This window comes from Ricinus communis, chromosome 3 (assembly GCF_019578655.1).
Source record: "Ricinus communis isolate WT05 ecotype wild-type chromosome 3, ASM1957865v1, whole genome shotgun sequence".
Classification (NCBI taxonomy): Eukaryota; Viridiplantae; Streptophyta; class Magnoliopsida; order Malpighiales; family Euphorbiaceae; genus Ricinus; species Ricinus communis.
The window spans coordinates 13,696,951-13,713,377 of record NC_063258.1 but is presented as its reverse complement, the minus strand read 5'-3'; the positions used below and the strand labels follow the sequence as shown (position 1 = coordinate 13,713,377).

The window sequence follows — 16,427 nt, the reverse complement described above, 5'->3', positions numbered from 1 at the left end:
AAAAACACATAATTAAATCTAAATATAACTCAAAATCAAGCATGCAAACATGTATACTATCAAGGATATCAAATCACCCCACACTTACGCTTTTGCTTGTCCTCAAGCAATCAACAGTTTATATCATAAGCTTGTAATCAAGAGTTTATATCATAAGCTTGCAATCAACCCCCCTTGAATTTCATGCATTTGATTACAGTTAACCAATATTCAATCTATCCCAAATTGAAGCTCAACCAAAAACTAAACTAGCAATCTAAACAAGAGTAATTATCATATTAGTGTATGAAGAAATTAAATAGTATATTCAACATTAAATATCCAAGAAAGCATATGCCTCACAAGGGATCACTAATGAGTTTATTGTGATTGATAGGATAAGTGTGCAGAAATTGAGGCCATCACTTGAGGAACCACTGGTTCTCGATTTGAAAGAGTTTCCACAGCATATTGACTATGCGCATATGGATGAGGATAACGGGCTGCCTGTCATTCCAGCAGCAAACTTGACAACCGAGGCGAGGGAAACGACATTGCCAACTCAAAGGAAGTACCTAAAAGCGGCTACTTTGAGGACTGCTGACATTCTGAGGACCCATAACCTGGCAGCTAAATCACAGCATATGCCAAACCCGCACATGAAAGGAGTTATCACCGAGTCCAGCTAAATGACTCGAGAACCAAAAAGAAGCACTTTTGGGAGGCATTCCCACATTTAGCTTTACATTTTTCTTTTTATTTTATCAGTCGTTTGCATGTTTGATGGTAGTTAGAGCACTTGCTTAGTGACTAAAACTAATTGTATGAAGCTAGGGTTTTAATAACTTAAGTCGGATTTTTGGTGATTGGTGAAGATGAACTTCCCTATTTAATACATCTTCACTTGAATTATAGCCTAAATGTGTACGTATATGTGTTGAATGCAGGTGTGGAGTTTTGCAGTTTGAGATGTCGAAGAAAAGCTTGGATTTCAATGGTTCATCACGGTTTCCGTGGGCATCATGGGTTGGATCCCTAGGCCGTGCTGATCAGCACGGCTGGAGTCCTACCCGTGATGAACATGCACATATAGAGTTTAGAAAATCGATCATCCACCACGGCTTCCGAGGGCGCCACAGGCTGCAACACCAGGTTATGCTGGTTAACATGGTCGTGCCCTTGCCCGTGATGGACATGTACGTAGCTCACACTCAAAATCGGCCATCCACTACGGCTTCCGAAGGCACTAGGGGCGGAAATACCAAGCTGTGCTGACCAGCATGGCCACACCCTCGCCCGTAGTTAACTAGCACATGGAGGACGCTTCAGGGTTCAGCACGGCCCGAGTCTAAGGTGCTTTTCTTCTTCTCGATTTTTCTTACCTGTCATCGCAATTTCAAGTAAGTTTCTTCGCCTTTTACTTTTATTTATTTAAATTTGATTTTTTCATGTATTTTTTAATTATTTAGGACATTTTGATATGCCCTAGTAGTTGTTAGTATTTATTACTTTGATTGGTTTATTATTTTATTTTATTTTATTTTTATTTACACTGTTTGAGTTTGATTTGGATTATATTTAGCTCAGATTAGTTGTTGTATTTGTGTGATTTTGAATAATGACATGCTAAGTGTGGGGTTCGGGAGCAGTAAAGTTAATTTATGGCATTCTATTTTGATAAATTAATAGCATAAAGTCTCTTTATTTGGTGCGTAATACTGTGGGCTAGAATGCCATTGGGAATTAGTTTTCTGCAGGAAATTGAGGCTTCAGTCTTAGTTTTAAGCCTAAGGTTTTCTATTAATCAAATTATAGCCGTTATGCTACTAAATTTTCAGTGTAATTTATGTTAACTTGATTTCTTGTTCGAATACTAATGATTGACTATATTAGGAAATATGAGGGATCAAAATCAATCCCGTCAAAAGCAACCGCAACGCGCCGCTAGTAGCAAGCGCTTGCGTGGCGAGGGAACTTCTTCTTCCACTTCACCTTCACCAGCACCATCACCAGCACCCCCAACAGAACAGCAACTAGTTCGAGCACGAAGAACACCAGTTGTAAATCCACTCGCACCTGGTCGACATCCCTTATGGACATTTTAGAATGCTAATAATGAGAGTCACTTCTAAGTCATGAGATGGAAGCAAGTAATGGTCAAACAATACATTGACTTTGTATCCTTGGAGAGAGTGGGATTTGCTCAGGATGTTCGCTGCAATAATCACCAGTAACTTTTCTTCCTCATCCAAGAATCCATAGCTTAAGTGCTTAGGCAGCTCCTTCAAATCTAAGGCTTCTTCCTATAGCAACAAATAACAAAGTGGCATCAGCTTGATGCAGTTTACTTCAGACTTGGAGGAAGGGAGTTGTCAATGTCAGATCCACAATTCGGCATGCATTTGGATTTATGGACTGAGCAGGAGACCTCAGGCGAGGAGTATCAAGGATGCATCTACATCAACCTAATCTCGTACGACACCATATGGGATTCATTAGTACTCAAGCTAGAATTGTACTACCCTAGTAGGTCTAAGGCGTCTAGCCTTCTGGATCATCTCTGTTATCTTCCTACACTGTTAGCTTACACTATTATAGGCTGAGGAGATAGTTTTGGAGTGGTCACACAGACCGATGTATTCATTCTCTAGGTTATGCAACATCGTAAGAAGCTTGACATGGGATATTTGTTGGCTCATCAAGTCCGTTCCTTCATAGTCGATGCCTAGAAGAAGATGCACTACTATTTTGGCCCCTTTGTGACTAGGTTGGCCAAGAGACTAGATGTACTGGATGACTGTCTATCCGAGCTTTCTCATATTGGTGAGATGACACCATTAGGGGTTAGACAGATGATCAACATGCAGATGATCATGGCCACTCGACACCCACATGGCATTGAGTACAGGCTCATAAGTGCAATAGTCAGGGAGGTTAGAGAGGCAGCAACTCGAGGAGCCCAAGACCCTACGGTTGAGATTCCATATGTTAGGATTCCTAACCCAACCAGAGTATTTATGCCTACATTTGGAGCTTCCTCTTCTTACTCTACAGGGACATCGAGTGCTCAGATTAGTGCTTTGGCTGACCGACTAGATCGAGTTTGTGATTTACAATAGCAGCACTATACTGAGTTTGCGCAGCACAGAAAGGAGTTTGGGCAGTTTTAAGATGATACTAGGGTACAATTCTAGGTGTTAAATGATATGCTCCATCAGCTTATCATGGATTGGATAGGCAAGCCACCCAAATGGACCTAATGGCGGAGCAGATACAAAAGATGGCGGATTTCGAAGCATAAAATCAGTGATTCATCGATGACATGGAGTTTGATCTAGCAGGTTGCTTCATAGATCCTGTGCCACCACCATCCCCTCCTCCATTGCCTTCCCCTACTCCTCAACTCTAGCCGATCCAGCCAGTGAGGATCTGCCTTCGGTAGACTACCAGCAGTGATAAAAAATTTGTGTTCTATTTCTTTTCCTTTTCCTTTTTATTTTCTTTCTTTATTTTTATTTTTATTTTATTTTATTTTTGTTTCTTTTTGCATTTTCATGTTATTTTATTTTCTTTCATCTTATGTTATTTTATTGGAACATTTTGCTTTACCTTTATGCCATGTGCTAGCTATGTTATATACCCAATTTTTTTTAACACTGAGGAAAGTGTTATACTCAAGTGTGGAGTGGACATCTGTGGTTTTATTACCCCTTGATTGTTTAGGCAATGATAATGGACTATTCTTAGGATGTTAGGACCTAGATTCTTCATGACATTTAAGCTTAGTTTGTAATTAATGACTTAATTCACACACTAGTAATTAATTGTCCCTCTCGATTTTTGTTCTTGGAAAGTAATTTCACTGTATTCAATATGTCAATTTGGTTGGGTTAAACCGGCGTTGCTTAAGTTCCTTGCAAATTTACAACCTTTATCTTTGAACTTTGATTATGCTAATCTCTTATACAATTTATGTGATGATTCAGTTGATAAGTATAGGAACCAAATGCAAATTTTAACGACTTCAAACGTGAGTTTTTGAACCAAAATTTGAGCATCCATTGCAAATTGTGCTCATGATTTTTCTTATTTGAGTGTGCCTTGTACTTAATGTTGTTTCTAGAACTTGCTCTATAATACTTGTTGAGGTTACATGAAGTTTTGAATACCATTAGATGATTTGGGCAACTTAGGATTCACCACATTTGGCCAAAAGCCTATCCTTTGTTTCCATTAGTCAGCCAGTTTTGAGCCTTAAGCTTTTCTTCATGATTTGCAACTATACACTACACATACACCATTCTATACATTTATCTTTTCTTTCACCCTGTATACTAAATAATTATGTGTTACGCTTCTTCTTTTATGGAATCATAGTGCCTAGTTTTGTTATAAATTCACTTAGTCTTTTAATTATTCTTTGATGCTCCCTTCAATCCAAATTGGATAACTATTCTCGTTGTTTATGTCAATAATCACGCAGCCCCTGTGTAAGCTACTGTGGCATATATATATGCTAAAAAAAAAGAAAAAAATCTCTGACTTATTTCTTAGCTCTTAGCTCTTTTGGATTTAATTCTTGTGAGCATCCTTTACTTCAAATAAGGCTTAGTGAGTATTTTTGTGTTTTGGCATTCATCTCCTGAAGCATTTCTAAGCTTAAACCGTTGCCGATGGTTCTGAGCTCCAAATGACCAACGACTTCTAGGCTTTCTTTTCCAACCATCGCCACCCTTTGAGGCTGCCGGAATTGCAAGATCCGACGAGGTGAAAAGTTAGGGGCAGCCTGCATTTTCTGGCATTTCTGGCAAGCTCCGGCGAGCTTTGGCCGATCGGAGGGCATATTCGGACTCTCCTCAGCTCAAGCTTTCCAATGGCACCGGTTTCATGGCGATCGGAGTCCGTTTGAAAATCGACGACCGAGATTGTCCATAAATCTCTCCGAATGATCAAGGGTCGGGTCGGAAGATCGAAAGTTGGGATCGTCATCAACGCATCGTTTCGAGTCCGTTGGTGCATTCGGATCGTCGATCGGACTCCGGCTGTTGGAGGCGAGTCGACTGAGCGATCAAGCGTATCATATAATATGACAAAACAACCCCATAAAAGGGTATATTTGTCAATATAAGAAAATAACCCCGTAAAAGTGGTCTATTATCAATATAAGACATGTATATTTATGAATCTCAGAAAACAACCCCGTAAAAGTAGTGTAATTGTGAGTATTAAAACAACCTCGTAGAAGGGGTAAATTTTTTAATATGAGAAAACAACACGTAATATGGGGATACTTATCAAAGGCAGAAAATAACTTCGTGATTTTGGTATATTTGTGAGTATGAGAAAAAAACCCCTTAAATGGGTTGATTTTATAATATGAGAAAACAACCCTGTAAAAGGGGTATATTTGTCTTTCAAGAAAATAACCCGATAAAGCGTGTATATTTATGAATTTGAGAAAACAACCCTAGAAAGTTCTAATAATTTAGTATGGAAAAACGACCCCATAAAAGTGGTATACTTATCAATATAAGAAAATAACCACGTAAAACATCTATATTTATGAATCTAAGAAAATAACCTGTAAAAGTAGTATAATTGCGAGTCTAAGAAAACAGCCTCGTAAAAGGGGTAAATTTTTTAATATGAGAAACAAACCCGTAAGAGAGGCATATTTTATAATATGAGAAAAGGATTCCGTAAAAGTAATATATTTATCAATAGAAGTGGTTTATTTGCGAGTCTAAGAAAACAGCCTCGTAGAACGGGTAAATTTTTTACTATGAGAAAACAATCTCGTAGAAGGGCTGAATTTTATAATATGTAAAAATAACCACGTAATACGGGGATATTTATGAATCTGTGGAAATAACTCCATAATTGTGGTATATTTGTGAGAACAAGAAAACAACCCTTTAAATGGGTTAATTTTATAATATGAGAAAACAACCCAGTAAAAGAGGTATATTTGTCAATATAAGAAAATAACCGCGTAATACGTGTATTTTATGAATTTGAGAAAACAACACCATAATAGTGCTAATAATTTAGTATGAGAAAATGACCTTGTAAAAGTGGTATATTTATCAATATAAGAAAATAACCCCGTAAATCGCGTATATTTATGAATCCGGGAAAACAACCCGTCAAAGTAGTGTAATTGCGAGTCTGAGAAAATAGACTTGTAGAAGGGGCAACTTCTTTAATATGAGAAAAAAACTACGCAAGAGAGGTATATTTATAAATATTAGAAAACAACCCCGTAATACGGGGATATTTATCAATCGGAGAAAATAACCCCAATTTTGGTATATTTGTGAGTATGAGAAAACAACCCCCTAAATGGGTTAATTTTGTAATATGAGAAAACAACCCCGTAAAAAGGGTATATTTGTCAATATAAGAAAATAACCTCGTAAAACGTGTATATTTATGAATTTCGGAAAACAACAATATAATACTGCTAATAATTTAGTATGAGAAAACGACACCGTAAAAGTTGTATATTTATCAATATAAGAAAATAACCCCGTAATATGTGTATATTTATGAATCTGAGAAAACAACCCGTAAAAGTAGTGTAATTGCGAGTATGAGAAAACAGCCTCGTAGAAGGGGTAGATTTTTTAATATGAGAAAACAACCCCGTAAGAGGGATATATTTATAAATATTAGAAAAACAATTCCGTAATACGGGGATATTTATCAATCAGAGAAAATAACCCTGTAAATTTTGTGTATTTGTGAGTATAAGAAAACAACCCGTTAAATGGGTTAATTTCATAATATGAGAAAACAACTCCGTAAAAGATGTATATTTGTCAATATAAGAAAATAACCCCATAAAAAACGTGTATTTATGAATTTGAAAAAATAACACCATAACAGTGCTAATAATTTAGTATGAGAAAATGACCCCGTAAAAGAGGTATATTTATCAATATAAGAAAATAACCCTCTAAAACATGTATATTTATGAATCTGAGAAGACAACCCCGTGAAAGTAGTGTAATTGCAAATCTGACAAAACAGCCTCGTAGAAGGGGTAAATTTTTTCATATGAGAAAACAACCCCGTAATACGGGGATATTTATCAATCGTGGAAAATAACCCCGTAATTTTGGTATATTTGTGAGTATGAAAAAAGAACCCCTTAAATGAGTTAATTTTATAATATGAGAAAAAGACCCCGTAAAAGTAGTATATTTGACAATATAAGAAAATAACTCCATAAATATAGTATATTTATCAATATAAGAAAATAACCACGTAACACGTGTATATTTATTAATCTGAGAAAACAACCCCGTATAAGTAGTGTAATTACGAGTCTAAGAAAACAGCCTCGTAGAAGGGGTAAATTTTTTAATATGAGAAAACCACCCCGTAATACGGGAATATTTATCAATCGGAGAAAATAACCTCGTAATTTAGTTATATTTGTGAGTATGAGAAAACAACCGCTTAAATGGGTTAATTTAATAATAAGAGAAAATAACCCCGTAAAATGGGTATATTTGTCAATATAAGAAAATAATCCCATAAAACGTGTATATTTATGAATTTTAGAAAATAACACCATAGTAGTGCTAATAATTTAGTATGAGAAAAGGATCCGGTAAAAGTGGTATATTTATCAATATAAGAAAATAATCCCGTAAAACGTATATATTTATGAATCTGAGAAAACAACCCGTAAAAGTAGTGTAATTGTAAGTTTGAGAAAGCAACCTTGTAGAAGGGTTAAAATTTTTCGTATGAGAAAATTACCCCGTAATACGGGGATATTTATCAATCATAGAAAATAACCCCATAATTTTACTATATTCTTGAGTATGAGAAAAGAATCCCTTAAATGGGTTAATTTTATAATACGAGAAAACAACCCCGTAAAAGGGATATATTTGACAATATAAGTAAATAACTCCATAAAACGTGTATATTTATGAACTGAGAAAACGACCCCGTAAAATTAGTGTAGTTACGAGTTTGATAAAACAGCCTCGTAGAAAGGGTAAATTTTTTAATAGGAGAGAACAACCGCATAATACATGGATATTTATCAATATGAGAAAATAACCCTGTAATTGTGGTATATTTGTGAAAATGAGAAAATAACCAGTTAAATGGATTAATTTTATAATATGAGAAAACAACTGCATAAAAGGGGTATATTTTTCAATATCAGAAAATAACCCCGTAAAAGTAGTATATTTATCAATATAAGAAAATAAACCTGTAAAGCATATATATTTATGAATATGAGAAAACAACTGCGTAAAACTAGTGTAATTACGAACCTGAGAAAATAGCCTCGTAGAAAGGGTAAATTTTTTAATATGAGAAAACAACCCCATAAATATGGGGATATTTATCAATAGGAGAAAATAACCCCGTAATTGTGGTTTATTTGTGAGTATGACAAAATAACCCCGTAAAAGGGGTATATTTATAATATAAAAAATAATCCCATAAAAGGGGTGTATTTATCAATATAAGAAAATAACCACGTAAAACGTGTATATTTATGAATTTAAGAAAACACACCATAATAGTGCTAATAATTAAATATAGGAGAATGACTCCGTAAAAGTGGTGTATTTATCAATATAAGAAAATAACCCCGTAAAATGCGTATATTTATGAATATGAGAAAACAGCCTCGTAGAAGGGGTGAATATTTTAATATGAAAAGACAACCCCGTAAGAGGGGTATATTTATAAATATTAGAAAACAACCCCGTAAAACGGGGATATTTATCAATCGAAGAAAATAACCCTGTCATTTTGGTATATTTGTGAGTATGAGAAAACAATCAGTTAAATGGGTTAATTTTATAATATGAGAAAACAACCTCGTAAAAGGGGTATATTTTTCAATATAAGAAAACAACCCCGTAAAAGTGGTATATTTATCAATATAAGAAAATAAATCCGTAAAGCGTGTATATTTATGAATTTGAGAAAATAACCGCGCAAAAATAGTGTATTGCGAATCTGAGAAAATAGCCTCGTAGAAGGGGTAAATTTTTTAAAATGAGAAAACCACCCCGTAATACGGGACTATTTGTCAATCAGAGAAAATAACCCCGTAATTCTAGTATATTTGTGAGTATGAGAAAACAACCTCTTAAATGGGTTAATTTTACAATATGAAAAAACAACCCCGTAAATTTGGTATATTTGTCAATATAAGTAAATAATCCCGTAAAACGTGTATATTTATGAATTTGAGAAAACAACCCCATAATTGTGCTAATAATTTAATATGAAAAAATGACCCCGTGAAAGTGGTATATTTATCAATATTAGAAAATAAACCCGTAAAAAGAGTATATTTATGAATCTGAGAAAACAACCCCGTAAAAGTAGTGTAATTGCGAGTGTAATAAAACAACATCGTAGAAGGGGTAAATTTTTTAATATGAGAAATCTGCCTCATAGAATGGGTAAATTTTTAATATGTGAAAAATAACCCTGTAATACAGGGATATTCATGAATTTGAGGAAATAACCCCGTAATTGAGGTATATTTGTAAGTATGAGAAATCAACCCCTTAAATGCGTTTATTTTATCATATGAGAAAACAACTCCGTAAAAGTGATATATTTGTCAATATATGAAAATAATCCTGTAAAAGTGGTATATTTATCAATATAAGAAAATAACCCCGTAAAACGCGTATATTTATGAATATGAGAAAACAGCCTCGTAGAAGGGGTAAAACTTTTAATATGAGAAAACAACCCCGTAAGAGGGGTATATTTATAAATATTAGAAAATAACCCTGTAATATGGATATATTTATCAATCGGAGAAAATAACCCCGTAATTTTGGTATATTTGTGAGTATGAGAAAACAACTAGTTAAATGAGTTAATTTTATAATATGAGAAAACAACACCGTAAAAGGGGTATATTTTTTAATATAAGAAAATAATCCCGTAAAAGTGGTATATTTATCAATACAAGAAAATAACCCCATAAAACGTGTATATTTATGAATCTGAGAAAACAACCCCGTAAAAATAGTGTAATTGCGAATATGAGAAAATAGCCTCGTAGAAAGGGAAAAAAAATTTATATGAGAAAACCACCCTGTAATACGAGAATATTTATCAATCAGATAAAATAACCCCGTAATTTTTGTATATTTATGAGTATGAGAAAACAACCCCTTAAATGGGTTAATTTTATAATATGAAAAAATAACCACGTAAAAGGGGTATATTTGTCAAAATAAGAAAATAACCCCGTAAAACGTGTATATTTATGAATTTGAGATAACAACACCATAATAGTGCTAATAATTTAATATGAGAAAACGGCCTCATTAAAGTGGTATACTTATCAATATAAGAAAATAACCTCGTAAAACATGTATATTTATGAATCTGAGAAAATAGCCTCGTAGAAGAGGTAAATTTTTAATATGAGAAAACAACCCTATAATACGGGGATATTTATGAATATGAGGAAATAACCCGTAATTGTGCTATATTTGTGAGTATGAGAAAACAACCCATTAAATGGGCTAATTTTAAAATATGAGAAAAAAACCCCATAAAAGTGGTATATTTATCAATATAAGAAAATAACCCTGTAACACGTGTATATTTATGAATATGAGAAAACAACCCCATAATAGTGCTATTAATTTAATATGAGAAAACGACCTCGTGAAAGTGGTATGTTTATTAATATTAGAAAAATTAACACGTAAAACGAGTATATTTATGAATCTGAGAAAATAACCCCGTAAAAGTAGTGTAATTGCGAGTGTAAGAAAACAATCACGTAGAAGGGGTAAATTTTATAATATGAGAAATCAGCCTCGTAGAAGGGGTAAATTCTTAATATGTGAAAAACAACCCTATAATATGGGGATATTTATGAATTTGAGGAAATAACCTCGTAATTATGGTATATTTATGAGTATGAGAAATCAACCCCTTAAATGGGTTAATTTTATAATATAAGAAAATAACCCCATAAAAGGGATATCTTTGTCAATATAAGAAAATTATCCCGTAAAAGGAGAATATTTATCAATATAAGAAAATAACCTCATAAAACATGTATATCTATGAATCTCATAATACAACCCCGTAAACATAGTGCAATTGCGAGTTTGAGAAAACAGTCTCGTAGAGGGGGTAAATTTTTTAATATGAGAAAACAACACCATAATACGGGGATATTTATTAACAGGAGAAAATAACCCCATAATTATGGTATATTTGTGAGTACGAGAAAACAACCCCTAAAATGGGTTAATTTTATAATATGAGAAAATAACCCTGTAAAAGGGATATATTTATCAATATAAGAAAATAATCTCGTAAAATGTGTATATTTATGAATTTGAGAAAACAACAGCATAATAGTGCTAATAATTTAGTATGAGAAAATGACACCGTAAAAGTTGTATATATCAATATAAGAAAATAACCCTGTAAAACATGTATATTTATGAATTTGAGAAAATAACCCCGTAAAAATAGTGTAATTGCGAGTCTGAGAAAATTGACTCGCAGTAGGGGGTAAATTTTTTAATATAAGAAAACAGCCCCGTAAAAGGGGTATATTTGACAATATAAGAAAATAACCCAGTAAAAGTGGTATATTTATAAATATAAGAAAATAACCCCATAAAACATGTATATTTATAAATCTGAGAAAACAACCACGTAAAGGTAGTATAATTACGAATCTAAGAAAACATCCTCATAGAAGGGATAAATTTTTTAATATCAGAAAACCTCCTAGTAATACGGGAATATTTATCAATCGGAGAAAATAACCTCGTAATTTTGGTATATTTGTTAGTATGAGAAAACAACCCCTTAAATGGGTTAATTTTATAATAAGAGAAGACAACCCTGTAAAAGTAATGTAATTGCCAGTCTCAGGAAACAACCTCGTACTAGCGGAAAATTTTTAATATGAGAAAACAACCCCATAAAAGGGGTATATTTGTCAATATAAGAAAATAATCTCGTAAAACGTGTATATTTATAAATTTGAGAAAACAACACCATAATAGTGCTAATAATTTAGTATGAGAAAATAACCTTGTAAAACATGTATATTTTATGAATCTGAGAAAATAACCTTGTAAAAGTATTGTAATTGCGAGTCTAAGAAAACAACCTCGCAGTAGGAGTACATTTTCTAATATGAGAAAACAGTCTCGTAGAAGGGGTAAATTTTTTAATATGGGAAAATAACCCCGTATACGGGGATATTTATCAATCGGAGAAAATAACCCCATAATTTCGGTATATTTGTGAGCATGAAAAAACAACACCATAAATGGGTTAATTTTATAATATGAGAAAACAACCCCGTAAAAAGGGTATATTTGTCAATATAAGAAAATAACACCGTAAAAGTGGTACATTTATCTATATAAGAAAATAACCCCGTAAAACATGTAAATTTATAAATATGAGAAAACCACCCCATAATACGGGGATATTTATCAATCGGAGAAAATAACCTCATAATTTTTTTATATTTGAGTATGAGAAAACAACCCCTTAAATGGGTTAATTTTATAATATGAGAAAACAACCCGTAAAATGGGTATATATGTCAATATAAGAAAATAACCTCGTAAAACATGTATATTTATAAATTTATGAAAACAACGCCATAATAGTGCTAATAATTTAGTATGAGAAAATGACTCCGTGAAAGTGGTATAATTTTCAGTATAAAAAATAACCCTGTAAAATATATATATATTTATGAATTTAAGAAAACAACTCCATCAAAGTAGTGCAATTGTGAGTCTAAGAAAACAACTATGTAGAACGGGTAAATTTATCAATCGGAGAAAATAACCCCATAATTTTATTGTATTTATGAGTAAGAGAAAATAGTCTATTAAATGGGTTAATTTTATAATATAAGAAAATGATCTCGTAAATGGGGTATATTTGTCAATATAAGAAAATAACCCTGTAAAATGTATATATTTATGAATCTGAGAAAACAACCCCATAAAGTAGTGTAATTGCGAGTCTGAGAGAACAACCTCATAGAAGTGGTAAATTTTTAATATGAGAAAATAACCTCATAATGCGGGGATATTTATCAATCGGAGAAACTAACCCTGTAATTTTGGTGTATTTGTGAGTATGAGAAAACAACCCCTTAAATGGGTTAATTTTATAATATGAGAAAACAATCTCGTAAAAGAGGTAGATTTATCGATATAAGAAAATAACCTCATAAAATGTGTATATTTATGAATATGAGAAAACATTCCCATAAAAGTAGTGTAATTGCGAGTCTGAGAAAACAGCCTTGTAAAAGGGATAAATTTTTTAATATGAGAAAACAACCCCATAAGAGGGGTATATTTATAAATATTAGAAAACAACTCCGTAATACGGGTATATTTATCAATAGGAGAAAATAACCTCATAATTTTGGTATATTTTTTAGCATGAGAGAACAACCTCTTAAATGGGTTAATTTTATAATATGAGAAAACAACACCGTAAAAGGGGTATATTTGTCAATATAAGAAAATAACCCCGTAAACCGTGTATATTTATGAATTTGAGAAAACAACTCAATAATAGTGCTAATAATTTAATATGAGAAAACGACTTCGTAAAACTAACATATTTATGAATATAAGAAAATAACAACGTTAAACATGTATATTTCATATGTGTAATTGCGAGTCTAAGAAACAGCCTCGTAGAATGGTAAATTTTTTAATATTAGAAAACAACCCCGTAATGCGGGGATATTTAGCAATTGGAGAAAATAACCCTGTAATTTTTATGTATTTGTGAGTATGAGAAAACAACCCCTTAAATGGGTTAATTTTATAATTTGAGAAAACAACCCCGTAAAAGGGGTTTATTTGTCAATATAACAAAATAACCGAGTAAAAATGGTATATTTACAATATAAAAGAATAACCCCATAAAATGTTTATATTTATGAATACTAGAAAACAACCCCGAAAAGTAGTGTAATTTCGAGTCTGAGAAAACAGCCTTGTAGAACGGATAAATATTTTAATATTAGAAAACAATGTCGTACTACGAGGATATTTATCAATCGGAGCAAATAATTTCGTAATTTTGGTATAATTGTGAGCATGAGAAAACGACCCCTTAAACGGGTTAATTTTATAATATGAGAAAACAACCCTGTAAAAGGGATCCAGTGTCAATATAAGAAAATAACCCCGTAAAAGTGGTATTTTTATCAATACAAGAAAATAACCTCGTAAAATGTGTATATTTATGAATATGAGAAAATAGCCCCGTAAAACTAATATAATTTAGACTCTAAGAAAACAGCCTCAAAGAAGGGCTAAATTTTTTAATATTAGAAAAGGACCCCGTAATACGGGGATATTAATCAATCGGAGAAAATAACCCCGTAATTTTTGTATATTTGTGAGTATGAGAAAATAACCCCTTAAATGTGTTAATTTTATAATATCAGAAAACAACCCCGTAAAAGGAGTATATTTGTTGATATAAGAGAATAACCCCGTAAAACGTATATATTTATGAATTGGAGAAAATAATCCCATAATAGTGCTAATAATTTAATATGAGAAACTAACCTCGAAAAAGTGGTATATTTATCAATAAAATAAAATAACCTCGTAAAATGGGTATATTTATGGATCTGAGAAAATAACCCGTAAAAGTATTGTAATTGCAAGTCTGAGAAAATAGCCTCGTAGAAAGGGTAAATTTCTTAATATGAGAAAACAACCCCGTAATACAGGAATATTTATCAATTGGAGAAAATAACCGTAATTTTGGTATATTTGTGAGTATTAGAAAACAACCCTTTAAATAGGTTAATTTTATAATATGAGAAAACAAACCTGTAAAAGGGGTATATTTATTGATATATATATATATACCGATTCGATCCGAGATCTTGGAATTGGAATATATATATATATATATAAATTTGAGAAAATAACCCCATATAGTGCTAATAATTTAATATGAGAAAATGATCCCGTAAAAGTGGTATATTTATCAATATAAGAAAATAACCCCGTAAAATGTATATATTTATGAATCTAAAATAACAACCCAGTCAAACTAGTGTAATTGCGAGTCTGAAAAAATAGCCTCGTAGAAGGGGTAAACTTGTTAATATAAGAAAATAACCCCGTAATACGGGGATATTTATCAATCGAAGAAAATATCCCCGCAATTTTGGTATATTTTATGAGTATGAGAAAACAACCCCTTAAATGGGTTAATTTTATAATATGAGAAAACAACTCTGTAAAAGGAGTCTATTTGTCCATATAAGAAAATTAGTCCATAAAACGTGTATATTTATAAATTTAAAAAAATAACCCTAGAATAATGCTAATAATTTAATATGAGAAATTGACCCCGTAAAAAAGTGGTATATTGCTCAATATAAGAAAATAACTTCTTAAAACGTGTATGTTTACGAATCTGAGAAAACAACCTCGTAAAAGTAGTGTTATTGCGAGTCTAAGGAAACAGCCTTGTAGAAGGGTTAAATTTTTTAATATGAGAGAACAAACCCGTAAGAGGGGTATATTTATAAATATTAGAAAACAACCCCGTAATACGGGGATATTAATCAATCAGAGAAAATAACCCCGTAATTTTGGTATATTTTTTAGTTTGAGAAAACAACTCCTTAAATGGGTTAATTTTATAATATGCGAAAACAACACCGTAATAGGGGTATATTTGTCAATATAAGAAAATAACACCGTAAACCGTGTATATTTATGAATTTGAGAAAACTAACACCATAATAGTGCTAATAATTTAGTTTGAGAAGATGATCCCATAAAAGTGGTATATTTATCAATTTAAGAAAATAACCCCGAAAAACGTGTATATTAATGAATCTAAAAAAAACCCCATAAAAGCATTGTAATTATGAGTCTAAGAAAACAGCATCATAAAAGGGGTGAATTTTTTAATATGAGAAAACAACCCAATAAAAAGAGTATGAGAAAACAACCCCTTAAAAGGGTTAATTTTATAATATGAGAGAACAATCCCATAAAAGGGTTATATTTATCAACATGAAAAACAACCCATGTAAGTATATTTAATCGGAGAAAACAACCACATAAAAATAGTGTAATTCCGAGTTTGAGAAAACAGCCTTATAGAAGGGGTAAATTTTTAATATGAGAAAACAACCCCATATAGAGGGGTATATTTATAAATATTAGAAAATAACCCCGTAATATGGGGATATTTATAAATCGAAGAAAATAACCCCGTAAGTTTGGTATATTTGTGAGTATAAGAAAACAACCCCTTAAACGGGTTAATTTTATAATATGAGAAAACAACCCCGTAAAAGTGGTATATTTATCAATAAAATATAACAACCTGGTAAAACGTGTGTATTATGAATATGAGAAAACAAACGTAAAAGTAGTGTAATT

At 32.2% G+C, this 16,427-nt stretch overlaps 1 protein-coding gene across 1 annotated transcript in view; it reads right to left on the bottom strand.

Moving 5' to 3' along the window:
• Window positions 1-1,900: 1,900 nt before the first annotated feature.
• The window catches only part of LOC125369550, a 16,258-nt gene continuing 1,731 nt past the window's right edge, over window positions 1,901-16,427 (bottom strand). Inside the window, exons 2-3 of the mRNA XM_048372321.1 lie at window positions 2,208-2,282; window positions 1,901-2,068 (exon numbers count right to left, since the gene is read on the bottom strand). Coding sequence (XP_048228278.1) covers window positions 1,901-2,068; window positions 2,208-2,282 — 243 coding nt within the window. The remainder of the gene's footprint in view (window positions 2,069-2,207; window positions 2,283-16,427) is intronic.